General features: G+C 38.9%; 1 protein-coding gene across 1 annotated transcript; it reads right to left on the reverse strand.

The window, feature by feature from the left end:
- On the reverse strand, positions 1-26,605 carry LOC144658120 (ephrin type-B receptor 1-like). Its single transcript, XM_078518458.1, has 18 exons — positions 26,410-26,605; positions 18,368-18,444; positions 15,434-16,088; positions 14,467-14,610; positions 13,576-13,914; positions 11,683-11,715; positions 10,982-11,081; positions 9,666-9,718; positions 8,775-8,906; positions 8,372-8,451; positions 7,479-7,584; positions 7,312-7,373; positions 6,299-6,397; positions 5,579-5,680; positions 4,826-4,975; positions 4,390-4,434; positions 3,812-3,960; positions 1-2,431 (listed from the first exon to the last, which is right to left on the reverse strand). The coding sequence occupies exons 1-18, from the start codon at positions 26,474-26,476 to the stop codon at positions 2,188-2,190; spliced, it is 2,637 nt and encodes an 878-aa protein (XP_078374584.1). The 5' UTR covers positions 26,477-26,605; the 3' UTR covers positions 1-2,187.
- Positions 26,606-27,489: the final 884 nt, after the last annotated feature.

The raw sequence follows: 27,489 nt of genomic DNA on the forward strand, positions 1-27,489 counted from the left end.
GCGAAGTTCAAAACATCTTTATTGAGAATTTCACATTGTTAACTGTACATCGTATAACAAAACCTCTACAAAATTAAACGGAAAACATCTCTGTAAGAAAACTGACAAAAACTAATAATGCGCAAAACTCAGTTTTTACTACAAATCATTGTCAAAAAATAAGATATAGATTTAAATGCACGCTAAACCAGTTTTGCAAAACTCGAAGGAATTAAAATTGCGGGCAAACTATACAAAATCTACGCAATATACAATTTTAAATTTTCTACATTGTGAACTCATGAAAAACCTAACCAAAATTACAATTATATTGTCTCTCTGTAAACTTATTGAAGGTAACAGTAATTTTACCCTTAAACTCCTAATGATGTTAATGTAATAACTCCTTAAAATGCTAATAAACACCACAGAAGATTGGTGGCGAGAATCAAAAAGAAAACAATCTAGCTAGTGGCTATTGCTCTGATTAACCGCCAAATTCGTAGAACTGATATTAATAAAAATATCTGGAATCTTTAAATGAAATAAAAGCATCGAACTTGGGACTAAAAGGGTAAAAAGAAAACATAAAAAAGTATTATCTTCAATTTACTAGTAAAAATAATAAATTAATAGTGACGATGCTATGTACATATTCATTCATTGTATTTTTATACCGATATTAATATAGGTTTTGTTTACTTAGTTGACTACATTTCTACAATTATTATTTGTAATGATTCAATCAAAAAACTTCGACAAGCGTCTACACGAACGAAGTAACAAAAGACTATACGAAACTGCTATTGGCAATTTTGATTTTCCAACTTCCTGAATATCCTTCCTAAGCGAGGTGGCTATAACACTTTACCCTACAGAAGTGGTTTAACAGTATTTGAAAATAAAGTTGCTGCTTTTCTTTCTTTTAAAATACGACTTTACCCGTTTAGGGCGTTGGACGAAAGTATTCAACTCTCGTCGAATAACTGCGCGTTGTCGAACGACCTGAACGCCAAAGGCAGACAACAAACGCACGAAAACTCTATAAAACTCGCGACTGAGTTCGCTGTCAAACAAGACGCGAACTTAAACCATCGTCGACTGTCATTCTCGAAAGATCTGATCTTTTTGCGCCAAACTGACCCACATCGAGCTAACTAAAGGACGCTAATATTCTGCTTTACTGAGCATTTTTTACTGGTTTTATACTTGTTCATTTTTTTTGTAACTGGGTGATCTAAACTGCGTTTTATGTGATCTAGCGTTATCTGATTAAGTTAAGCCCCTTGTAAGGGGTATTTTTCAAATGACACCTTAGCAAATTCTTTTTTCGGCATGTCAATTATGTATTTTATTTTACATCTTCTGTAACAAATTATAACTTCAAGTAAAAAATTAACTAAAGTTACTTGTGCGAGCGTGCAGGTTGTGCACATGTATATCGCTGCTCACCTAGTCTAAATTCAACTTTCCACTTCAACAAAGTGCTTAAATTATCCTAAAACTATACTCCTCATAACAACAATGAAGCGAATGCGAGTTGGCTTCCTAAAATGAGTTTTCGACAGCGAGAATCTGTCATCTGTGATGCTTGGGACTGGTTTAATTTTCACAAACAATTCTATCGCAATGCAAAAAAGGCAAACATTTAGTTCTCACATGCGATATTGCCATAATGAGAAAAAGAATTTTTCAATACATTACGCATTTTTCCATTGTCTAATCGAGTTTTATCTTCACAGAAAAGAAGCGAAAATGGGACACACAGCACTCATCAAACACACGGTACTTTGAAAGCAACAATGTTGTCTTTGAGAATTTTTTTAACTGAAATTCTTACATCGATATTTATCGGGACGAGCTAAGAAAGGCGTTGTTCGCGCCTTCGGGATTCGTTCTACTCAAGCTTCGCGCTGTACCGGGCGAGTTATGTTAGCGATTGCACTGTAAAAAATAATTGCAATATGGCAAAATTGATAACTTTGCAATACAATAAAATTATATACAGTAAGATTCGTGGTTCTCTAACAAAAAATTAATGTTATTTCGAAATAAAAACTTGAAATTTCGCACACTTCTCCAACGCCATACTTTGCTTATTTCGCCTATCCTACATCTTGTCAGCACGCTTCGGCGCATGTCCTCGTGTCCAGTCTCACGCGATTTCTGATCACTTGTCACCAGTCCATGTTGAGGACAGAGGGTTCTTTACGCCTGAGAGAAGGGTTCTTTGTCCAGGGACTTCTTGACTTCTCGGATACTCTTTCGGATTTTGTTTTTGTGGCCAATGAGCTTGATTCCCATGTCGTTGAGATCGAGCTCTTCCTCAGTGGCCACTTGTTGCAGCTGTGTGAAGCCCGCCTTACAGAACATATCATGATACTGGCCCATCTTGATACTCTCCAACCAGTCTTTCACAGTCGTCGAGTCACTGTATTCGATTTTGGGTGACCTGGAAAAAGTCACGCAATACACATGTTAAAGGAACTACGTCAAGGTTACTTCGCAAATTTTTGGTTAAAATGTTCTGAAATTAGTGTTAGGCAACTGATAATCCATGAAAAACATTACCATCGAACAACTAAAGGAAGATATAACGTCTTAGTTTGCGGAGAGAAATCAAACCACGGCTAAATATCGATTATTTTGAAGACGCGCAGGAACAACTTGAAACGTTTAGCATTAAAATTTCAAGTTGCAATTCATTTCCATTCTAGCCATCCGCCGCCGAAGACGTTTTTTAACAGTTTCAGTGCACTGACATAGCAAAAAAAAAAAAAAAATAGACCATTATTTCTTACGACAAAAATGAAAATTTTGGCTGTTCGAACTGAAAATCTGTTAAAATTGATGAAAAAGCCCCTTTAAGACACTCGTGTTCCCAATTACTTTATGGCCATGTTCCCTTGTTCTCTGAAACCCTTGGGAGGGGCTAAAATCTAGATCCCGTCTACACTGCGCTATCTATGCATTATTGTTGCATTTCCGCTTGTCGTCCTCACTGACACGATCGCAAAGACTCATTGCTTTCATAAAAAACGCTGTCCAGAGTGCAGACATTTTCAAACGGTGGACGATAGGCAAGAATGCATCGACAAACATGAACTAGTGTGGACGACACCCTGCTCTCTTCAGGTTACTGAAACAAGAGTTCGACACGGAAACATTTTCACCAAATTTTGGTACGTTATCTTTTGTTTCTTGAACTACAATCCCAGACAAAAGTACGTGGGACACCTTATCTAATAACGATATAGTCCAGTCCCTGAACTCTCTCTTTCGCGCGCCCTTTATAGGGGTTGAACCCAGGCGCGCGAAGAGAGAGTTCAGGAACTGGACTAATAACGATAATGCGAGAATTTGTTACGAATGCTATGAAATAGAGATCTCCCTTCTCGCCTTTACAATGTTGCAAAAATAGCCAGCAATTGCTGGGTTGCAGCTGACGTCACGGCGGCCATGCTGGTGGACAAGAGCAAAGCGTTTCCCTCCGCTGCGAACTAAACTCTATTATCATGCAAATTCCGCGAAAACATTTTTTATTGTTTGACCACCAACATGGCCACCTTGTCACGTGGTTGCAAACACCAGCAATGGAAGGCATTGTTTTTTTTTTAATGCTTTACAACATGGAAAGGGAGGGAATTACTAGATATTTTTGTGTTTCAAGTGCCGAGAAAAAACAGCTAGTGGCCCACGAATTATGCCTGTAATTGTAGTTTGTTTACACCTAGTCTGCTACGCAAATCTTCTTTCGACTCGTCACGTAACATTGCGCTAACAACAACAACAACAACAACAACAAAGAACGTATATAAGGAAGCTATCTTACTTTGGCACTGTAGTAGATACTTCGTTGAGCTTGTCTGGAGAGCGGATTAGTAGGTCAAGCTTCTTGACAATTTCGGTGAACTTGGGTCGCTTATTCCGGTCAGCATTCCAGCAGTTCAACATGATTTGATGAATGGCTTTGGGGCATCCCTGAAAAGCAAAAGAAAACGCACAGATTGGTATTGTTTTCGTTACTCGAAATTTGTGGCGGTACAAGAGGAAACAGGCAAAAACACGATATTGACGCCGTGTCACAAGTTGCGCCAGTCCGTGGGATCTACGAAAGTGAACGTAAGTAACTGAAAAGCCACAACAACAGCAGTGAGCCACAACAACGAGTGTGCGGCACGTGACTGGTGGGCGCAAAGCTAATGAAACCCAATACTCGTCCGCTAATGACTGTACATTGGAAATGAATATTAACAAGAATTCCTCCTGTTTAGTTTTCAATCGTAATAGTAACGGAGAAATGTTTCCTGCATCTAGTGGGTTCGAGAACTAGTGCTTTCCGGGGCCAAAAAAGGAAACAAAGAAAAGAAACAAACGAACAGAAAATACAGACGAAAACACGCAACTTACCAATGGAGGTGGAAGCCGGTATCCACCCTTCACTCGGTCCATAACCTTAAGGGAAAAAAAGAGATATTTCATATGATTGCTATGCGCAGTACGAGGAAGATATCAGACATGTAACACACTGGCTATCGAATTATCAAACAGAGGTATTAGTTCAGCAAGTGATGTAACGGAATTCTCATGTATGACCTTTACAATGGCAGTGCAGATGGCCTACCACCGAGCTATGAAGCCACTGGGAGCTTGGCACTTTCGGGTTATATACGTTATATCATATATCTATGTACCGATGGAATGACAAGCATGCTGTCTGAAGCATACAAACCGGAAAAAGAAGTATCTAGTATAGTTGCAGATATTTTTTTTAACAACGAGCAACAAAAAAAACAACAACAACAGATCTCAGCCAATCACATCAAGCCAAGTCCTTCGTTCTTACCTCATAGTTACCCCAGTCCCAGTAAGGTCTTTCAGCAAATGACATGATCTCCCACAACAGCACTCCATAGCTCCACACATCACTTGCCGGAGTAAATTTACGATACTCGATCGCCTCAAGCGCCGTCCATCTTACAGGAATCTTGCCTCCCTAAAGAAAAAAAAAAAATTGAAAAAAAAAATGTCATCACTAGGTGGCGCACACCATTAAGGTATAGTTGTATATGTATTTGAGGCGTTTCCAAGAAAAAAAGCCCCTCGCCTAGCTTGACACAAAAAAAGGTGCCACAGCGACGAGTGTTGAGTGGCGTAAAGGATTTGCGTAATAACTGAAACGAAAAACCTTCAGGGTTGTAGGAAAGTAGTGAGAAAATTCCGTGACAACAACGTGACGCAGTTTTGTTTCAACTAAGAAAGTGGTGCGAAACTTTAACTGAGTTACGTACAAACTATATGAGTTGTGTGACAAGTCAAAAAAGTAATGCAAAAACTATATAGAGTTGCGTGATAATTCAGCAGTGTTGAGTTTCGGCTAAGAAGAACTACAACAGAGGTTGTGGATGATACAACGAGAAAACCATTACCGCTTTTTGCAAATAAAGAAGCAATTTCCATTGTTATGAGCAATCGGGCTGTTAAACGAAAAACGTTTCCAGCGCTTGCACGCAAAACCTTTGTGACGCGCATGTAATTATAAGTCGCGGCCGGGCACATTCATAGCCAGAATCTGATACAGCATGTACACTGTACATACCTTTGTTTCATAAGCCGAGTCCTCCAACTCTCTGGACAGACCGAAATCTGCTACTTTGCAAACCATGTTTTCTGACACCAAAACATTGCGAGCAGCTAAATCCTGAAGGAAACAAACGGTTATTTAGTCACTGCCTAACAACAGTATTGCTCTCACCCGGCCCCTCTCTCAGCTTATAAGTGATCCAAAAATTTTTTTTACCTTACAGTGAAAAAAAAAAAAAACAACAACAACAACAACAACAACGTCAAGCAGATAGCTGATGAGAACACAGCAAACCATCAAGGGAGATATCGTCTTGATTTCAAAAAGTCCAGAAATAACATTGCAAAATTAAAACTGTAAAACAATTAGTATACAGATTTTTTTCGACTTTGAGACAGATATGCGAATAAGGAAAAAGGAACGCAACACAGAAGACGATTTCTAAGAGCAGGGACTGTAAAAAATGGCGTTAATGAGGAACGTCATCATGAACGTTGCATCTTAAGAATCGGCCAATTTTTTTAAGCTTGTCGTTCAGTTCGTAAACCATCTTTATATTCCTCAGACGTAACCCTTTTGGTTTATTTTCAGTTTATTACCAGTTAGTTGGTGTTTTCTACCTTAGAAAACTATTGTCATGACATTTCGGTATCACTAATGGTCGAACGACAACCAAATAAATTTGTCCAAAAATGTCATAAAAGTAAATGTGATCAGTCGATAAAAACTCCTTACCCGGTGGACAAAGTTCATCTCAGACAGATATTTCATGCCTGACGAGACACCTCGGGCCATTCCTAACAACTGCAGAGGGGTTAATTTTCCGTCCATTTTCTGTAAAGAAAGTCAGATGTTAATGAGTTGCTATAAAACAGGGCACTATTGTAGTAAAAATAACAACCTAATGGGTACCCTGTGGAATGATCCATAACGCATGTGCCCAAAGGAGCAAAACTTACCATAAGATTGCCGTAAAAATTGCGATATCAACTGAATAACTGTAGACAAGGTATCGCTTTATCTTACATTGCGGTCTGGACGATGGACTTACATAGAACTGGCCCAATTGTTCAAGGGAAAGACAACTCTGTCGTCATCCAGCATGTTCTCTTTTTTTAACACTTATCCCCTGGATAGCGATTTATCCGGTGGAAAGCTTTATCTTACATTGCGGTCTGGACGATGGACTTACATAGAACTGGCCCAATTGTTCAAGGGAAAGACAACTCTGTCGTCATCCAGCATGTTCTCTTTTTTTAACACTTATCCCCTGGATAGCGATTTATCCGGTGGAAAGCTTTATCTTACATTGCGGTCTGGACGATGGACTTACATAGAACTGTCCCAGTTGTTCAAGGGAAAGATAACTCTGTCGTCATCTGGCATGTTCTTTTTTTTTAACACTTATCCCCTGGATAGTGATTTATCCGGTGGAAAGCTTTATCTTACATTGCGGTCTGGACGATGGACTTACATAGAACTGTCCCAGTTGTTCAAGGGAAAGATAACTCTGTCGTCATCCAGCATGTTCTTTTTTTTAACACTTATCCCCTGGATAGCGATTTATCCGGAGGAAAGCGATACCCACCAGACCCTTTGAACAACCGGCCCCTGGAGTCGTCGTCTGGTATGCAGATGCCTTAGTAAGCACACCAACTTATAAAGATTCTCACGTGTGACCGATGCTTCCCTCCCTCCCTGTCTCCCACCCTTCCTCATTAACGAGCAGTTTGCGAAACAACACTAACCTTGAGATAGTTATCCAGGGAACCATTTGACATAAACTCGATAACAATCATCAAAGGTGTACCTATTAAAGAAAAGAAAATAATAAAATGAAACAACATTAGAAATGTCAAAGGGCATTTTTTACAAACAGGTGTCAAATTTGCAGCGGTTTTAATATTGAACTTACATTTAGTAACAACGCCTTCCAGAAAGATAACATTTGGGTCACAGAACTGCCCCATTATAGACGCTTCGGCAATGAAATCTTGACGGTTTTTGCGAGCAGCACCAGCCTAGGTTAATCAAAAAAAAAATATCAACCACAAACAGGAACAACAAACAAACAAACAAACAAACAAAAACAAAACGGCAGTTACACGTTGAGGATAAAGGGGAAGTAATAAAGGGGAGGATTTTGATTGTTTTTCGTCAAAACTGTGCTATAACACCTCTTTTTGTTTAGAAAATACACTGTAACCCTAGAACACCAACAAGAAAGACATCAACCGAATTCTTGGGAAAAGAACAAATCATGACCGTTTCCAGCGTATTTTGGAAACAAAAATGTGAGAACTTGGCTAAAATTTGAAAAATTCAACCGCAACTTTTCAAGTTGCAATTCATTATGGCCAGAGAACACTAGTCAACAGTTTTAGTACACTAGATGATAATGTACTGTATAACAAACTTGGACCATTATTAAAAGGTTTCAGTTACATGTGATGTAACACCGAATTGTTTCTTAGTAAAAAAAAAAGAAAAAAAAAAAAGAATTGTTTCTTAGTATTTTAAATTACACAAGATCCACGTGATACTTGCCATTTAGCACAAGCATACTTTTTTCATCTCGGCCAGTGACGTGAAACACCCTCAAACACGGGGTAATGATCTGACTCGTCCCCAGTCGTCTCTTTTGCGAAAATTGCAAGACGCGAGGGATGATCCCATGATTCCCTCCGTGTTCAGCAGTCGACTCATGACGGACTCAAAAGACGACTGGGGACGAGTCAGGGGTAAGGAATCTTACTTACTCTAGCACACTCTCTCGAGCTAGGGCGATGGAGGAACTGGAAAACTCACCTTCAATGTCTTGACAGCAACAAGAATAGTTTCTTCGTCTGGTCGTGACAGCGTCCCTTGGTAAACATCACCAAATTCACCTAAAACAACACAATGCTCGCTCAATAATGACAATGATTTGCTATTTAACAAATTGTCACGATGCCTATAAATGGCGGAAATGCTCTTGTTATCTGTCATCCGTACATAACAAATATATCCTGCCCAAAAATTGCTATTAATATAACCACAGTTTTACAAACTGTAAAATACTTTTCGTTGACAGTTTGTTAAAAAATAAAACAATTATCTTGCTCAGTTTTGCGGAATATTGTCTGTTTTAAGCCAACTTGGTCTAAGGCCGAGACAATTTTCTCGGGCGAATTACACACTAGCTAGCTATTACTGTTAGTGAAAGACGTACCTCCTCCAATGATCTTTTCTAACGAGATCCACTTCTTGTCAAGTTCTTTGGCAAACGTTCTCAAAGCTTCCTCAGGGTCTTCATAGTTGCTGGGATCAATGTAAAGCCTCTGACCATGCGAGGGCAAAATAACTAAAATGGCAAAAAAAAAGGAGGAAAAAAAAAAGAAAAAAAAAGGTTATTGCATAGTAAGTTCATTCACAAAGCTTACCAGAGGTGACATGCACATAACGCTTCTCGTAACTAACCTAAATGGGGGTTAAATGTTGTGTGACCAGTGAAAACATTTTTATTTTGAACAGTTTCCCTTTATTTTTCCTTTCTTTTTTGTCTTGACTTCTTAACCCTAAGAGTAGCTTGTCGTTATCGATAAATTCGAAATACTGATCGTCGTGTATTTCTTTTAAGTCGGTCAATGCGATTCTCAGTTGACAAAGTTATTCATTCACCTTAAAGCGATTTTCGATTGTGTCTTAAAACCAAACCCTGAAGTAATCACTCTGGCCAATCACAAAGGACACAGACAATCCAGTGAAACCAATCAAAACTCGAAGCAAATACAGGAAACCGTGCAAGAGCAAGTCACGATTGGCTTAATTGTTTTACTTCTGATTGGTTGAGAAATTTGCGCGAGGTTTACCAACAAGCCACTAAGCATAACTAAGCGTGGTAATGCAAAACCAAAGCAAATGCGAATAAACAGGGTTTTTCTTGTGTGCAAATGAACCAGTTAGAGGCACTTCATGGCGCAGATTTCAATACAGCTACCGGCGTCACCGGTATGCAAACTTACAGGTTTTAATTTCAAAGCAGGGGAACAAAATGTTTTGTGTTACGCAAACTGAGAGTTCTGGAAGTGAAAATGTAACAAAACGGGACATGTTTATTTACCCTGTCCATCCTTTAACTCTACTGGTGGTTGGTATCCCTTTCTGTTTTTGCCCCTGGAAAGAACAAACCACAATCATTATCATACAGTTACCTGATCTTACAGACTGTAGCTCAAACTGTCAATTTTCTAGCCTGCATAGGTACTGTTGGGTTTCAATGCATGCACAAGCAAGTGGCAAAGCCGCGACAACGAGCGGCACAGCCGCGAGTGGCTTGAGCATCCAGCAATACCGCCAGCTATGCAGGCTATCAATTTTCATTCATGGTTGCAACACAGCAAGGGTCCAATTGCAATCTGGTGAACAAACTTCAATGATGCTACACGATGTAGACTAAAACACACAATGTTGTGCTCACAGCTGTGGAAAATGACTTGCAATCTTCAATGACAAACGGGCTAAATGTCATTATTTTTCTTTAAGAAAATTTCCAGGTTGCCTGTTCTATTTCAAAATGAATATTGGAGCTAATTCAAATTATAAGTGTGAGTGAAACGTGTTCTTTCTTTGTGAAATGAAATGTTTTGTACCAGGCCGAGCATTGGTTCCTGAACAATTCTGCGACAGTACATGTAAAAATTTATCTGTCAAATGAAGACATGTGTCTTCCATATCAACCAACTCAGTAGCGGCCTTTGGTCCATAAAATAATAAACCAGGCAGGGTGGTTCTAAATTTTGAGTTTGTGAACGGAATCTTGGCAGAGGACATCAAAAGTGATTTTGATGGATGAAACTGAAGTGTGGACCGTTCAAATGAAAGCTTCATAATTTATTTAACTGTTCTTTTGTGTGGTACCGTTTATTATGCTGTACAAGGTGATTCTAACTTTAAGGTCTGTGAGTAAAACCCTAGTGTGTGACCATTCAAATTTTTCTACTAAATTGTTCTTTTATGTAACACTGTTTATTATACTGTACAAGTTGGTTCTAACTTTTAAGTCTGTGAATGGAACCGTAGTGTGTGACCATCCAAATGAAAGCTTCTTAGCTGTTCTTTTATGTGGTTCTGTTTATTTTGCTATGCAAGGTGGTTCTAACTTTTTTTAACTTAAGTCTGTGTATGAAACCCTAGTGTGTTAGCATTCAAGTAAAGCTACATTTCACTGGCCATGGGCAGTATTTTACAGTAATGTTGCAAGGAAGGGGGGGGGGGGGGATTTGTTGGTCGATTTAGAAAATTTACACTCACTACATGTATTAACTGACAAAGACAACTCTTAATGTGCGCTGACTGGTCAAATACTTTTAAACAATATACTTGACTGTAACCATGCAGCTAATCAGACTGGTAAAATTTGTTTAGTAGTTTTCTTACCTACAGAAACATACAGCAACGATAATAAATAGCAAGACCAGGACGCCCACAATAGGAGCTCCAATGTACAGAGCCATCTTCACTGCCTGGTTGGTGCCACCTAGTACAAAAGAAAAGGCAAATAGCTAAAAATCAGATTATGAGCTCAAGATTTCTAGGTGAAAGCTGATAAGGCCTTCAAGAAACGTGTCTAGCAGAATTTTTGGCAAATTTCATGAATCTTGCTTTTTTTAACTTTTTTCCGATGCCTTTTAGATGTCCTGATTCCTTTTGCAAGGCTGGATTCACAGAAAATATGTTAACTTAATTTCACCATCTCGCAGTGTCCCAAATACTTGCCATTTGTCACCCCTAAAACCTACAACCCTCTTCACAAGTGTTGGCATGATTTCAAAATCAATTTCGTCTCTCCCTCTCCCCTTCTCAATGTTGAGCTCCCAAACATATTGCACAGACAATCCTTAGCCAAAATGGGTTCAACATTGAAAGGGGGGACGGGGACCTCTAAAAATGTTTGCATGCACCAATGAGAAAGTTTAAGCGTCAAGTAACTGCATCTTTATCTTCTAAGCGTAAGCATTCCAATTACATCATGTACTTCTGTCTATGGTTGTAGCATTTAGGTGTAAACTGATCTACCAAAATGCATGCATACACATGTACAGTGTATTATGCTCAAAAGATGTAAAACTCAACCTTACCACTTCCGCCTTCAGTTGGGTGATGTTTACCCTCTAAGAAAAACAAAGACAAAATCATAATTTTCAACAACAACTATAATTATATTAATTTTTACATCAACAAGATTTCCGTTACTGGGTAGGTAGGTAGAACTTTTGTTAGGTCAGTGTAACATATCTTGCCAGCTAGAGCGTATCCTGGTTCGCGTAGCAGTAAGTGACTAGGTGTATTTCTACTCCCCCCTTCCCCTGTACCTCACCTCCCCAGATATGGTGCTAGTCCATTGCAGGGTTACTGCCAGCATTACTTCCACTGGTGCCCATTACCTTATTATAGGAAATTAACGCTTGTGTTAATTAAGGTATTTGAAATTAATGCGACTTGAAGGAAAAATTACTTCCCAATAAAGGAAATTAACGCGAAAGAGAGGGTAACATTTCAAAATGAAGGAAATTAACGCGGCATACACAACAGGAACAAGTTTATTTCAACACTTGTAGGCGTGTAATCTTAAACGAAAACAATGTTCATTGTACTTTTTCCACTTTGAGCGTTCTTCACAGCATCAATGATAGTGACAGATAAAATTATGCTTTTTTCCTTGGAGTCAAAACATCTGGACTGTAACGAAAAATTGAGGCCAAAATGATGGAAATTAACATTATGGAAATTAACGCTCCACTTAATTAACGGCGCGGAAATTAACGTTAACAAAAATTAACGCGACTTAAATTAACGCGAAAGTTTGAAATTCGCGTTAATTTCATGACGCGTTAATTTCCTATAATAAGGTAATTATGTTTAATTTTTACATCAACAAGATTTCCATTACTGGGTAGGTAGGTAGAACTTTTGTTAGGCCAGTGTAATGTATCTTGCCAGAGCTTATCCTGGTTCCCGTAGCAGTAAGCGACTAGGAGTATTTCTACTCCCCCCCCCCCCCCCCCCGCCCCTCACCTCCCCAGATATGGTGCTAGTCCATTGCAGGGTAAAAAAGGTAAAGCCTGCTGTCGAGCCAAGTGGCTCATCAGGCCGGAGCTTATCCCGGTTTCTGTAGCATTAAGCGACTAGGAGTATTGCTACTCCCCCCTGGATGGGATGCTAGTCCATCGCAGGGTTACCGCCCAGCAGTAAATTCGCCGGTACCCATTTGTACACCTGGGTGGAGAGAGGCACTGTGAGAGTAAAGTGTCTTGCCCAAGAACACAACGCAGCGCCCCAGCCAGGCCTCGAACCCGGGCCGTTCGACTCGGAGGCGAGCGCGCTAGCCATTAGGCCACCGCGCCTCCCATTAAAGGTCTTTTTAAATACCTAAATGACAGATTTCCATACCCTTTCGTATACCAAAACTTGTAAAATCCCTACCCTTTCATATACCTTAAGCCTGAAAAAGGTACCCCTTTCGGGCGGAGCCTCCCCGTATAGGGCATTATATGGAGTACCCCTCCCCCCCATTGCAGGGTAACTGCCAGCATTACTTCCACTGGTGCCCATTAATACAGCTGGGTGGATAGAGGAACCATGAGTCCAAGAAAACAACACAATGAGCCTGGCCACAGGCTAAATTTGGATTGTTTGATCTGGAGTCCAGGGCCAAGTTGCATAAAACACCTGTAACATTTACGGGTATACATACACAGACTGTCGGTGTACTCATAACTTAAGTGAGTTGCATTAAATGTCTTACAAAAAAATCACTTAAACATGACAAGTGGTCCACTTACAGAGTACATGTAAGTGACCTAAATTCAAGCTGCCAAGGATTATAACTGCTGGCCTTCTTTCAAGACCCGATAATCTTTTGTGCTGCTTTAAGCAAGACAGTGTAGCAGCAAAAATGTATTAAATACATTCATTACAAAGAGGCTGTCTTAATTCTTACAAAAATACCAAAAATAATTAAAACTAAATACCTTTTGTTTCCACAAATACTTGGGCATACTTCCATTTATCCCTGTCACTTTCCAGTTGATTCAACTCACTCACAGAGTAAACTCTGAACAGATAGAAGCTTGACGATGATAAACCATGCACTGTAACGTTGACGCCAGTTATGTTATCCTTTCCTGGTGAATATCTCACTTGTCGATCACAAGACCCTTTACAGTTATTGTCCTCTCTAGACTTACACCTAAAGCAGTCCACAGCATATCTTAGCTTTCCAGTATCATCTGGGGAGCGGTGCCAATGAATGACAATGTATGTTGCCTTGACGATGGTAGTGTTAGCCCATAATGGACCTTGTGGCAGAGCTAAGGAATAGAAAAAAAAACATTTTGATGTGTTTATCTCAAAGAGTTCTTCATGTCTTAATCCCTAACACCCATTCAATCTGCTTAATTGTAAGAACAAAGTAATTTAAATTATAATTAATATTATTGTAATGTTAGTAATAGTTTATTATTCTACTGCATAATTTTATTAATTATTTCTATTATCATTAAGATTATTTTTCTAATTATTACTGGCTCTGGTACAAACATGAAACAAAAATGTGTTCTGTCAGAAGATAATTTTCATTGGTATTTGGGGTGCCATGAAGTATAACATTTGACAGAAATCTGGTCGACAGGTTACCCTCACTTTCTAAGACAGATGACTATTGATGCATACTCTGAACACGTGTGTACATCTTTATAAACTTCAGGCGATTGTGCAGTGTACGTTGTAAGAATTTCACAATCTCTTGGAGTTGACATTGCTTAATTCCATTGGAAACCTCAAACATAACCCAGATAGTGGTGAAAAATAAGATAGGGTGTCCACTAAAAAGTGCTACATAAGTGAACATACATGTACTATACCTTTGCAATGTGCCACTTCTGATAATTTGTAGAATTCTTCATCACAAGTACAAGCTGTTCTCTCGGCATTAGAAGCTGAGTTCGCAGGACATTGATGACACTTAGTATTGCTGACTGTACTCTTGTATGAACCACTTGGGCATTCTAGATGTTAGATAATAAAATTTAAAAAAAAGAAGACTTATACATACAGTATTATTTTTTGGTTTAACTAATAGGGAAGATGCTTGTCTCGCTGGTGGTGGTGGGGGAGGGGAAGGGATTGCACACAGGCAGACCTGTGCTCTAGCAGAACCCGAGTGGCACAGACCACAGCTTTAACAAGGCTTGGCTTGCCAAGAAGAAGATTTTGTAATTCATATTTTTTTTTTACAGTGTAGTACCCAGAGGCATCTTATTGTCAAGAAACTGAATTCTTAATATGCAGTCAGAAATTATGTCACAACATTTAATAGGCTGAATGACATGTTATCTACCCGCCAACTTTTTCTGGGTCTAAGGTGTGAGATTTTTATCCTGAGAGTGTCTGAGGTTTTCCGAAGACGTCCAAAGTATTCCAAAGACGTTCCAAACATACATGTATCCCGATCCCAGTGCGTGGACGTGTTTTGCTAAACACGACCTCGTTCCCAATGCTTTTCTTGTCAAAACTCTGAGATGTTGGGGAAAGTATCGTCATGGAGTTTTCGTTTCTCACATTGGTTTGAGTTAACATATCATTTTTTAGGAAAGTGTGTTGGTTATGGTTGTAATAACTAAGTAAACATTTTTCGACTAGACGTGAGAAATTGGTTCATAAGCGAGAGGTGGCGTGAGATCAAAGTTTTCAACTCGCAGGCGTACGACTCCCGCCTAAGGCGTGAGAGTTGGCAGGTACAGGTGTATAATGTTTATAAAATATTATAGATCTATTAACTTAATAACACCCTATGATATGATATTCTCTCCAACAATGAACAGCACAAACCTTTGCATTCCAGTGGAGCCACAGTTCCATTAACAAGCTCGTAACCAGCTTTACAAAGGCACACCACGTCATCTGTATTGTTCCATTCTCCATTACTGAGACAAACACTTGATAGCTTGACTTTGTTAATTGAGTTTACATCAGTACATTTTCCTACTTGTTCTGTTAAATTTGAGTCATTTGCTGGAGCAACTGTTCTTGGAAATGTAACCAAGGTACTGCCCGTCTCAGGGCAGTATCTGAAGCTAATGACAACTTTTGCCAATACCAGGCAGGCTCCTTGATCTAAGAATGCCAGATATATGCCTTTGGCTTTAGTTACCACTGAGCCAAGAAAATTGTCTTTTACTGTATCTCCAGGTTTAGGCAACATTGGTGGCGTTATGACTGTTTCTTTTTTAAATCCCCCTTTAGTTGGGTCAGGAATAGGATTTTTGGTATCAGTATGATAAGAATAGAGACTGAAGTATGTTTTGCAGTGTGGACCTGCATTTGTTGGACAGCTAAGGAGGCTGTAATGCACTTCAATATCCAGCCGCTTAGCATTCCTGACATCAATAAAGTCTGTTTGTAACCAGTTGTTTGGTTCCTTTGTGATCCCATCACTGATATCACAAGCTTTGTATTGCTTGTTCACAGTAGAAGGGTGGACCCACTAAAACAGAAGACAAACTTCAAGTTAACTGGTTATCAGAGATTACAGTTTAAAGTTTTTGAGACTTTCACAGCTGTTTTTTGTAAGGAAAACAAAATAATTAAGTATCTTGTTTAATACGAATAAAAGTAACATGTTGTCATCTTGATTTGAAAATGTAATTTACATTTACTTTCTACACACTTATTTACATTATGCGATTTCTAAAACCGGTTTCGTCTAAGACTTCGTCAGTTGTTGGCCATACAAAATTTGAATATAAACATATGTCATGTAGCAACACACGAAAAGCAACTACTCGGCACCAGGTCCTTATAAATTATTTGTTACAAAGACTCGGAAACAAAAGTTTTTCAGTTCGCTACAGCGTGATAACAGTTCTTGGGACACAGACATTTTTCCACTCATTTTTGGAGTTAATTACACAGCTACCTCTCATCAATTTTGTTAATCATAACCGACTCTGTGACCTGTCTCAGCATAGCATCCTCGCAAAAAGTTCCTGTTACATTCATTACGAAGTTTGGAATGTTCCCCTCATGCCTGTCACAAGAATGCCTCCCCATCACAGAGCTCTCCTCCCACCGTTCCAAAGCATTTAGATGTTCTCTCCTGCGAGTGAAAGCACTTTGTGGCGTCTCTCCGATGTACTTGTTACAGCCAGCCTGACACACTACACTGTAGCTCTTAAGTTACCCCTGTACTGTGGCAAGATCCCTTTCTGTCAGTTTGGCAGACCAGACAATTGACTTTCGCGCAGCGCTTTGCTTTAAACGGGTCTGACCTCTGTAACATGCTCTTGAGCGTTGTACCCGAATGCTCAACAACTCTAACTTTAAACCCTGTCTCCTTGATCCCTTTCATGTATCGGTGTTAAAGCTGGGAGCCTGGTGTTGCTGGCACGAAAATCACTGTGTCAAACCCTCTTTTCTTGTACCAACTCTCGCGCTTTCTCCGTTTCTCTTGTGCTCGATCCATCTTTCTCCACTCTCTTGGCCTGTACAACAGCGCCTCACTGCTCACATCTAGTTCTATCAGGCGGTTGTAGGCAGTCAACGCTGATCTTACCACTTCGGTACGAAACTTCCGAATGTAACCAGAGTACTGTAGTCGCAACATCATGTGGTTGACACGGGCAACAACAGTTTCCCAATGGAGCTCTCTACTGCAATTGAGAAATATTCTCAACACATCTTGAGTTAGTACCGTTCTCTTGCAGTTCCATGGTAAGGCTGATCTTGCATTAATCACGGATCTGGAGGAAACATCTTTGTAGGAAAACTCATGCAACACCACACTGACCAGTCGCCCTTGTTCGCTCTTTACTATACCCTGTTCTTTTTCTCCACCCAGACCCTTAAGTCAAGTATGGGAAGTTTTCCATCTCCGTGCTGTGAAGGGTAATCGACTTCAAGCTCGTTAGACGAATGAATGCTGTTTCCAATTGAATGGACCAGGAGCATGCATCTTCTATCCGCTTCAGTCTTTAAATTCTAATTCAGCAACCCGCTCATCCTGGAAAATTTTACCATCAACAAACTTGAGGCCAGAGCTAGTGGCAATAGTGGTATATTAGGCTTGAGCTCATCCAAGGTCCCCATCAGGTCACATCCCTTTTGCCAGAAAATTTACAGGAACTCTTGTGCTCCCAAACCCTTCTTGGGACTTATTTTGTCCCCATAAAATTTCATAATTAACAATGATTTTGTAATACACACACAAGTAAAAACAAACAATATTACTTCCTGACGTTTCGGCAACCTCACAACACCATTATCAAGGGTTCAAATGTGAAATTAATTAAATGCGAGTTCAAAGAGTTATAAATTTATATAGCATGGCCTTATAAATTATTTGCAACAAAGACTCGGAAACAAGAGGGAGGGGGAGTTGGGAAGAGGGAGAGAAAGAGGGAAAAAACGGAGGGGGAGTAGGGATGAGAAGGGGAGGGACGCCTGCTCTAAGAACCCCCTTTTGTTTATTTCTGCGGCCGCTGGCGGCCGCAAAATTCTGATTGGCTAGGAAACAATGGGTATTGTAAAATGCAAGTTTCACAATTGTATTTCACAAACTAAGATGGTGGCGGTCATGGACGTATTAGCAAGTCCTTTAAGAAACTTAAATCTTGCTAATGTGAGGAATATTGTCTTGAAACCGGAGCAAGAATCTGCTGTCAGGGATCTTCTAGCCGGTAGAGATGTCCTGGTGGTTTTGCCTACTGGTACCAGTGATGCTAGGCCAAACTACATGATTGACAGGTTTTCTCATGCAACACTCACCCCTGCACCTTTGGAATTATCTCTTTTGACATTCCAATACCACAGTCCCTCACCCCGCGGCTCATCAACAAGATTTTCTGAAGAAAAAATGCCAAAATTATATGTTGCACAAAACTACAAATTGTTAGAAAATTACATGCAATGAGAGTAGGTATAATACAGATCAAATTTGTGATATATTGTTATTCTAGAAACACTAGACGTTTTGACAAGGAAATCATTGTATATTGAATGTTACATGCGTGTAGTGGATTACTGTTAACTACAGTATGAATTATGTCATCTGTATTTTTAAGTACTTTGTGGAATTTTAAATCGAAGTGAAAGTATTTCTAGAAGTTTGTGGAAGTTTAAAACTTTTTTTAGTGCCAAAGGATAACAAGTCAAGTGAAATAACTATTTTTGTGTACATAATAATTCATTCAATACATTCTTTTTTATGGAGTGGATTAAATGATCACTAATCTCTAAATTGCTCTTGCATTTGTGGCTTTGTTTATGCTTTGTGAGTTTGATGTGAGTTTCACATGAAAGTGCCAGGAGCGACTTCGATTTCCTTTGCATTTATCCTGATGCCAGTGAGCTTTTGCCATTCCGGTCATTATTTCAGGTTCTTTTTCTTCTTTGGCAAATAATCACGATCACGACTTGTGTGATGAATCATTTAAATGGCTTTGATAAGATAGCATTCATCCAAAGAAAAATGCTGCTTTATCATAATTATCAAGAACTGCTACAATCTACATTTTTTCACAGTTTATTAACCTCTTCAAATAAGAGTCATTCCAATTTATCCTGTCAAATTCACTATGGAGACAAATTATGTTCGTTTGGCTCCTCATGCAATCTTTCTCACACTTATCCTCTTCACGTTAAGTGAGGTATAAGCATAATAACTAACTTTGGTATAAGGCATGCATACTACTTAGAGGCCGAACATTTCGGTTTTTTGCCACTGCCTGCCTACCTTGGGTCTATTTTACCTATAGGTCGAATGCACTCCCCTTAAAATATCAGTGATTAATTACTACTAGTAATTATAAGAATCATCGTCATCATCATCATCATCAATATTAAATAATTGACATTTAAACACCACTTACACATTTTATACACCACCTAAACTTTTTTTTGGTTATATGCCAAACATGTACATTTTAATAATTTTGATTGATTGTGGTATAGATGTGAGCACTTTACTGGAAAATATACAGTCATGTACATACCACTCATAAAATTTATATGGAGCTACATCTGGGACTGTAGCAGCAAATCTTTTTTACATACACTGTACCATAGCTTAAAGATATGAACTTTATTTTGTCCATGTAAAAACAACATTATTTTACTCATTGGCCACACTCTTCCATAAAAATATTTAATATTGTTTTTACCACTCGAAACTTGGCAGCATGCAATATCCTCTACATGTATTTATTTTATTAGCAATTAGATTATCAGTTGAGAGCTTGTAGTCTCATAATTAGACTAAGAGCTTGACAATAGAATTACATTGAAACAATGTACGACAAATAAAAATACTGTACATAATTGGTATTTTTAAGGTGTTGCAGGTATTTTTCTTCCTGTGTACGCATCAACGAGAGCAGCCTGCAGGGAGCTCAAATATTGCAATTCTTTGCCTGTTTTTAATATAACAATAATTGTTCCGCTCACGCTTGCTGGATACAAAATAGTTATAGCCTCGTTGGCTATCCTCCATCTCGTATCCAATGCGCGCTCGTGAAATAATTGTTAAATATTAATACTATTAATATTCTAACAAAAGCTCATTCCAGTGCATATACCAAATTCTGGTATACCCTTTGATTGGTCAAAACTTGACAGTTTTTGTCAACACTTGTGTAAATTTTACTCTCACTGGTAATTCTTCACGTCGATAAGAAACATGCATTGATATATATGCATGTAACCTGCGATCAGGCTTTCTTTTTTTTCGCGGCGGAGGGAAGGAGAAAAAAAGGAAAGCCTGATACAATTACTTGTCGAGTCGTCTGCCGCCCCCTAATTAAAGTATCTGTCAACGAGAATGTCAGCGATGGCTTCAGATAAGCGTGAGCCAATCATAATTTACAGGAAGTCGCTCCGTTGTCGGGAATTTGGCGAAGTCGTGCAAACTGAGCTTGCAGCAAAGGTGGTCAAAGGTTCATTTTGGCAAAGGTAATGGCAGTTCATAGATGAGTTATGCGAAAAAGTAAAACAAGAATTGCTGCATGCTATCTCTGTGAGAGTAGCATTTCGGTTGGTGAAGATATTGTTCCGCTTTGTGAAAATAAAGTTAAAAGACAGGCCTGCACGGACTCCCCATGTGCCTTTTGTGGTCGCGTCGCATTAGCGCCTTCAAGTTACAGACGACTCGACAAGTAATTGCATCAGGCGTTTATTTTTCCGTTAACCCTTCCGCCGCGAGTAAAATAACGCCTGATCGCAGGTTATATGCATGTACCAGGGCATGTTTAAAACAGGAAATGACAGAATAGCAAAATGACGAAATGGCAAAATGATATGAAAGATAAGAGCCAAATTTAAATCAAAGTCTCTTCGAGATACCGACTTTTTTGCATGAAGTATGAGTGGAAGGTTTATCCTGTGCATTGTTCTTCGAACTTATCATTACGCAGAGCAAATGCAGCCATATAATTTTGTCAAAAATGGCTCGTCCGCGCCGGGTATTTATAATACACATATTCCTCAACATTACACATATAAACAGTGCAAATTTCACCGAGATCTGACAATTCTATATATACTTTAAAATTGCAAGGACCTTTCGAGGCAGTCGATTACGGCAGCGAAATTAGCAAAGGAAACAGCAAAATATGCGTTCGACGCTTTGTTTTTGCGACGCCATATTTGAATTGTTATAGGTAGACCGCTGTTCAATGTGTTCAAGGCCGTATCGTTATGATTGCTCCACGAAAAAAGCACGAAAAAACAGTACGGATATTTCCGACTACTGTCGGCGAAAACATTGCGCATATAATTGCGGCGTAAACAAATCGACACACTCAAGCTGCGTTTTGTCTGGGCTCTGCGAGGGTCGGATATCAAGACAGCTTCTTCGTGGGCTTAAGAAGGATTAAACAAAAGCCATATATACAGTGAATGTTTTCGAATTATATTTGAAGATGAAATACGAAAGAATTTTGCTGTCTTTGACTGAAATTCCACTCGAACTGCGTAGATACGATTACATGTTGTAAAGCCGATTCATGCAACATTGCTGTCAACGCGAGGTCACGTCCCTAACGACCTAGGCTGATGACGAAATAGAATGGCGCTTGCAGCGACCAAATTTGGCCTAATTTTTAACCGCTTCTAAGCTAAAAGAAGCCCCCAAAAAACTCAGCGAGTTTATTGGTATGGTTTATTTTTGACGTTTGTAATTTTTAAACGATGTAAGTGCTAGTGATTATTTATTCGTGTTTTAGCGTTAGTTACGCAATCCATTGTTTGTGCGACACTTTTTATAGATCGCCTTTCAGACACACGTGCGTTGAGATAAGAAAGCTGACATGTCACTTTTAAAATTGTTATATAACGTTTGTAAATGTGACAAGTCATGTTTTTTCCACGAGATCGCAAGTGATCATCCACAGCGGAAAGTAATCCCTTGAGAAATTAAAATATTCCCTTGAGAAATTAAAACAGTCCCTTGAGAGTTAACAAGAATGTGGTTCCACATTTTCCCCCACATAACTGCTATTCTCCTTCATTTTGCTTGTAAACAAGCAAAAAGTCGAAAAAATGATATTACCGTTCCACTGAAATCTGCATCTTTTACCTGATTTATTCTGTGAACACTGTAGGGAAAAGGAAATAAATCTTGACAAATTAAAGAAAGTTTTGATAAAGGGTAAACATACAGTGTAAGCTTAATAAGTAATAATCACAAATTTAACGTTTGTAATACTGGAACGAACTACATCCAATCGTTAAAATCACAAATTCTCCGTCACGGACCTTATAACTCCAGTCTCTTCTTGTTAACAAGTTGCTGTTTGTCTTGGATATTTTAAATCAAAAAGGCGGCTGACATTGGCCTCACCTCAGAAGGAGCATGACAGAAGGATTCAACTAAACAGTTCTTCCTTTTCCATGTTTTCGAATTGGACTTTTCATGTCCTTATCCTTTAACATCGAAGTTATAACTTTGTTTTCTGTTTTACAGCCGTGGAACAAAACAGCAAAAAGGCGAGACAGCAGCGTTACGTGCCACCGCCTCACGTGCTTCAGTGAAATTTATCATTTTCTTCGCATATAAATGGCAACTTTGCTTGCCTCACATTAGAACAGCTGCAAATTAATTTTTTACTTCTTGAAGAGTAGTCTAGATACTAATTTGTATACCCCTTATTATTATTTTCTTTAATTTGTCGCGATTTATTTCCTTGTCCTTACGTTGTGCACAGAATACATCAGGCAACAGATGTGGATTCCATTGGAACGGTAATATCATTTAACTTAGTTTGGCTCTTATTTTTAATATCATTTATAAACTATTTCACCATTCCATGTTTTAAACACGCCCCATGTAACAGGGGCAAAAGATCTGTCACATGTCACAGGTACACTGTGATCATGAGTTGAAATAAAGATTTCCTGCAAGTCAATTCCTCAAAAGATTCTTTGCAGATCTTATCAATGGAAAACTTCCAACTGCCTTCTTGGAAAGGGTGTATTATTTTTTAAATTCTTTCAACAAATGTGACCTCTCACGCGAAAACGTACACTAAGGGCTTTATACCGAACGGGTAAAATACACGGCTACCGAACGGGTAACGCACGGCTTGTAATTTATTCGGAACGCACGGTTATGAACAACCGAACGGCTGTCGAAAAATTTGGAACGCACGGTTATGAACAACCGAACGGCTGTCGAAAAATTTGGAACGCACGGTTATGAACAACCGAACGGCTGACGAAAAATTTGGAATGCACGGTTATGAACAACCGAACGGCTGTCGAAAAATTTGGAATGCACGGCTATGAGCTACTGAACGGCTTACCATTTATTCGGAACGCATAGCGATGAACGGCGGAACCTAAAGTTTTAAACAGATAGCTGTAAATGCCCGAACGCGAAAAGACAGAATTAATTCGTGATTGTATGCAGACGGTGCGGAAATTATTATACTAGCGGCGGTAAATTTCAAGCTTAAAACAACAAAAAATAACTTTGAACTGACAACCAAAATTTAATGTTTCGAAAAGCCATTAAAAATTTAAATCTCTTCGGCTTGAACCCAGCGTGGCTAAAAAGTATAATAAATTTTAATCGATCAAGCGAACAAGCAAAGATATAAACTTGTGATAAATGGCACGCGCCGACGAGACTTGTTTGCTTTAAGTGATTGTCTACTGAAGCATCACGGCAAGTAGCTAAAAAATGCTAACTCTGGATATATTTGGCATAAATCGGTGATTTAAACAGTCAAATCTTCGTTAAACCAAGAAATGATGTACTATGATAGTTTATATGATGCGCTCTGAACATTTACTAACTTTTGGCGAGATAAATTTTCGATCTTTTGGCACACGCCGACGAGACTTGTTTGCTAATTGATTGTTTATTGAAGCATCACGGCAAGTAGCTAAAAAAAATGCTAACTCTGGTTCTATTCGGCATAAATCGGTGATTTAAACGGTCAAATCTTCGGTAAACCAAGAAATGATGTACTATGATAGTAAATATGATGCGCTCTGAACATTAATTTTACTAACTTTTGGCGAGATAAATTTTCGATCTTTTGGCACACGCCGACGAGACTTGTTTGCTAATTGATTGTTTATTGAAGCATCACGGCAAGTAGCTAAAAAAATGCTAACTCTGGTTCTATTCGGCATAAATCGGTGATTTAAACGGTCAAATCTTCGTTAAGCCAAGAAATGATGTACTATGATAGTTTATATGATGCGCTCTGAACATTTACTAACTTTTTTGGCGAGATAAATTTTCGATCTTTTGGCACACGCCGACGAGTCTTGTTTGCTAATTATTTGCTTTGACGGCTGTCACAGGCTAATGCACAAATGGAGTACTCAACTGTCGATGAATAGAAAACGCTGTTTCTCTAATCTTGAATGAAATGGAACAACATCATTCTGCGTTCACAAAAATATTCTTCTCGCAACGTGAACTTGCGTTTACATTATGTTGTTGTTTGTTTTAAAGGGTAGTTTAAACGTGTGGTAAGATAAAATCTGAAGGATAACAAGTCATTTGCAGATGTTGACAAAATATTTTTTTAATTAATTCTTCCGATGTAAACAAACGCAATTGCCTTGAACTAGAATCAAAATCTCAGAAAATCGACTAAAAATACAAACTACTACAAGAAATTAGAAAGAAAAATACGTTTAGTGCCCTGTTCGTAGCCAGAGTAAAAGAGGAATCCGTTTGCATTTCTTGGGTTACGTGAGTATTTACACAAGGGCAAGCTTTGAAGATTCCACGCATTTTTCTCTGAGCGGATACGGTAAGCCGTCCGAACTGATCGCGTTTGCTTTTCCTGAACGATTTACTCCAGCCGCTCGCACGGATGTAATTTTTTACTGAACGGTTAACTCGCATGGATGCATTTTTTTTCGGAACGGATGACCTTAGCCGTGTGCACGGATGCAAATTTTTTCGGAACGGATGACCTTAGCCGTGCGCACGGATGTAATTTTTTTCGGAACGGATGACCTTAGCCGTGCACACGGATGCAAATTTTTTCGGAACGGATGACCTTGGCCGTGCGCACGGATGCAAATTTTTCGAGAACGGATAGTGAACGGCTACCGCACGGTTTACCGTGCAGGAACGGAAAAGCCATAGTGTACGTTTTCGCGTGAGAGGTCACAAATAATGAACATGGTAAACAGAAATTAAGTGATTGATTATTGCAGAACATTTCAATGTGCTTGATCAAGATATTAGTTATCAGTGAATAGTTCGTGATAAAAGAGTTAAAGAGTAAACAGATTTTTGGATTCCACGTTTGTCAAACATTATGATAATCAAAACTGAGCCCTTCTATGGGTACCCACGGTCTTCGTTTTCTTCGCAATTTTTTTGCAAATCTTATTCTTCGTTTTTTCAAGCATATCTTTGTTTATGTTCGTTCTTTTTTTTCTTTAAATGTGATCAAATGCCAAAATTCAGAAATTAAAGATATTTTCTGTAATGTTTACGAGTTTTGACAGTTTTATATCTGACTGCTCAATTTGATCACGTGAATTTTGGTCAATTTTCATAACTTCGCTTTAATCTTGAGATTTTCCTTTTTTTTCCGCAGTGATCTTCGCATCTTCGATTATATTTCTTTGGTAATACCCATAGAGAGGCTCAAAATTGCCAGGTGCATAAGCTCATAAGTCTGGGCAGTGGACAAAATTTTGAGTAAAGCACATTACATTTACATGTACTTTGATGAGATCCCTATCTACAATCCCGATCTACAACGTTAAATCCGAAGAAACATCGTTATTTCTTCATTTTTATTTCTCAAAGCTGTCTATACCCCTGAGGCTAGTTTCTTATCGACCATATGCCCACGTTTGGCCGGATATTAAAACCGTGGCTTTGAATTATGCTAGCTAATGAAAAAGCAAGACTTTAACAACTGTATTATTGCTCTACAAGAAATAATCCTCTCATTAAACTGAACATAGATGAATAAAAGGAAATAATATCTTGACGCAAACAATCAACTTCAGCATTATTGAGCTAAACGTCAAATTTGATCATACACCTCACAGCTGGAAACTTCTTTCAAGCCTTTGAATCAGGCAAGATGTAAACTTTTGAGGAATTCGTGTTCGTCAATTCACACGCTTTCACTTCGCCCGTTTTATAGTCAAAACGCGGCGCGATTCTACTTTAAATTGGAGAAAAATTGAACAAATCTACGCCGAGCAATCGACAATCGATTGCACATCGCACCAAGAGATTTTAATATCAGCACGAAAGTAAAATATCGCAAAATATATCAACCCATGTCGAAGCTCTCACGATCGAATAATATTAGCATGCTTACCAGTGTCTCCTAAGGCTTTATACAAAAACGCTATGAGCCAGACAAGCGTTAATTCAGGAACCTTCATAATGAAAAACCAATGCAGAAATATCTCCTTTTTCCCAACACATAAATCTTGCTGTATAATGCACTTCCTTCGCTCGATTCAGGAGTTCTTTCAGACGTCAAAGATTGTAACTGCGCAAGAACGGAAGCTAACATCTTAAAGGAGGTTTCGACCTTTGCGACCGCGCCCAGTTGACACAAAAAGAGCCAATGTTAGTCACGTATGCATTGCATACGTAAATCAAATACCAAATATTTAGCATTTCTCAAATCGATTTCTCGCCAAAATTTTTATTCCACTATATATTTTATGGGTTTAAATGCGCGTATGAAAGCGACTTATATTATTGAAATCGACTGCACTACAAAACTCTACACTGAAGGTCCGGAAAGATCAGAGAGGCATGCTAAGGCCTGACTTCTAGCAACGCACAAAGGACGAAATTTATTAAGTTTTGATTGCTCTATTGCTTCATCAAAATTGTATTATTTTTTCCATTTTATAAAATTCATTACTACCTGATGCCCCAGTTATAATTGGATCCTGCAGGACCTGCTAGCTATCGATACCCCCTATCCCCCCTTCCCCCACCCTGAAGGGACGCGGTTGGGGAGGAGTCACACTAAATGTTTCCCTACAGGTTTCAGCATATGAGCTGCTTTAGCCTTTAAAAGGGGGTTATATTTGCCTTTTTTAGCCTAAAATTGGGTATATTTTTACATTTACACTCAAGCATCAAGCACAAGACTTCTTCAAAGCCCGTTATTGATTTTTTTTTTCAGATTTTTCGGATCAAACGAAAAACTTTTCGCGATTTTGACGTTACTTCCGCGACTCTGTCTCTCACTTAAGTAGAGCTTCCACAAAAACGAAACCACTTCGTAGGTGTTGCCTGGAAAGGGGTGTGAAGGTCATTTTGATCAGAATTATTTTTGGTACATGAAACGGTGCCAATAATCGATATCCGGTTAATTAAGTCAGGACAGTAATGGGCTCCTGGTCAGGAAGATGTAAGCCTTCATCTAAACAGGCAA

This window comes from Oculina patagonica, chromosome 6 (genome assembly GCF_052425735.1).
Source record: "Oculina patagonica isolate OP01 chromosome 6, crgOcupat, whole genome shotgun sequence".
In the NCBI taxonomy this organism is placed as follows: domain Eukaryota; kingdom Metazoa; phylum Cnidaria; class Anthozoa; order Scleractinia; family Oculinidae; genus Oculina; species Oculina patagonica.

What these genes read in the sequence shown, in the direction of transcription:
- LOC144658120 (XM_078518458.1), bottom strand. Translation starts at nt 26,476, where the DNA reads ATGAAGGTTCCTGAATTAACGCTTGTCTGGCTCATAGCGTTTTTGTAT. An exon ending in AGAGTTAAAGGATGGACAGG is followed by an intron (nt 8,907 to 9,665) that starts GTAAATAAACAT and finishes TTGCCATTTTAG; the next exon opens with TTATTTTGCCCTCGCATGGT. An exon ending in GGGACTGGGGTAACTATGAG is followed by an intron (nt 4,435 to 4,825) that starts GTAAGAACGAAG and finishes TTTTCCCTTAAG; the next exon opens with GTTATGGACCGAGTGAAGGG.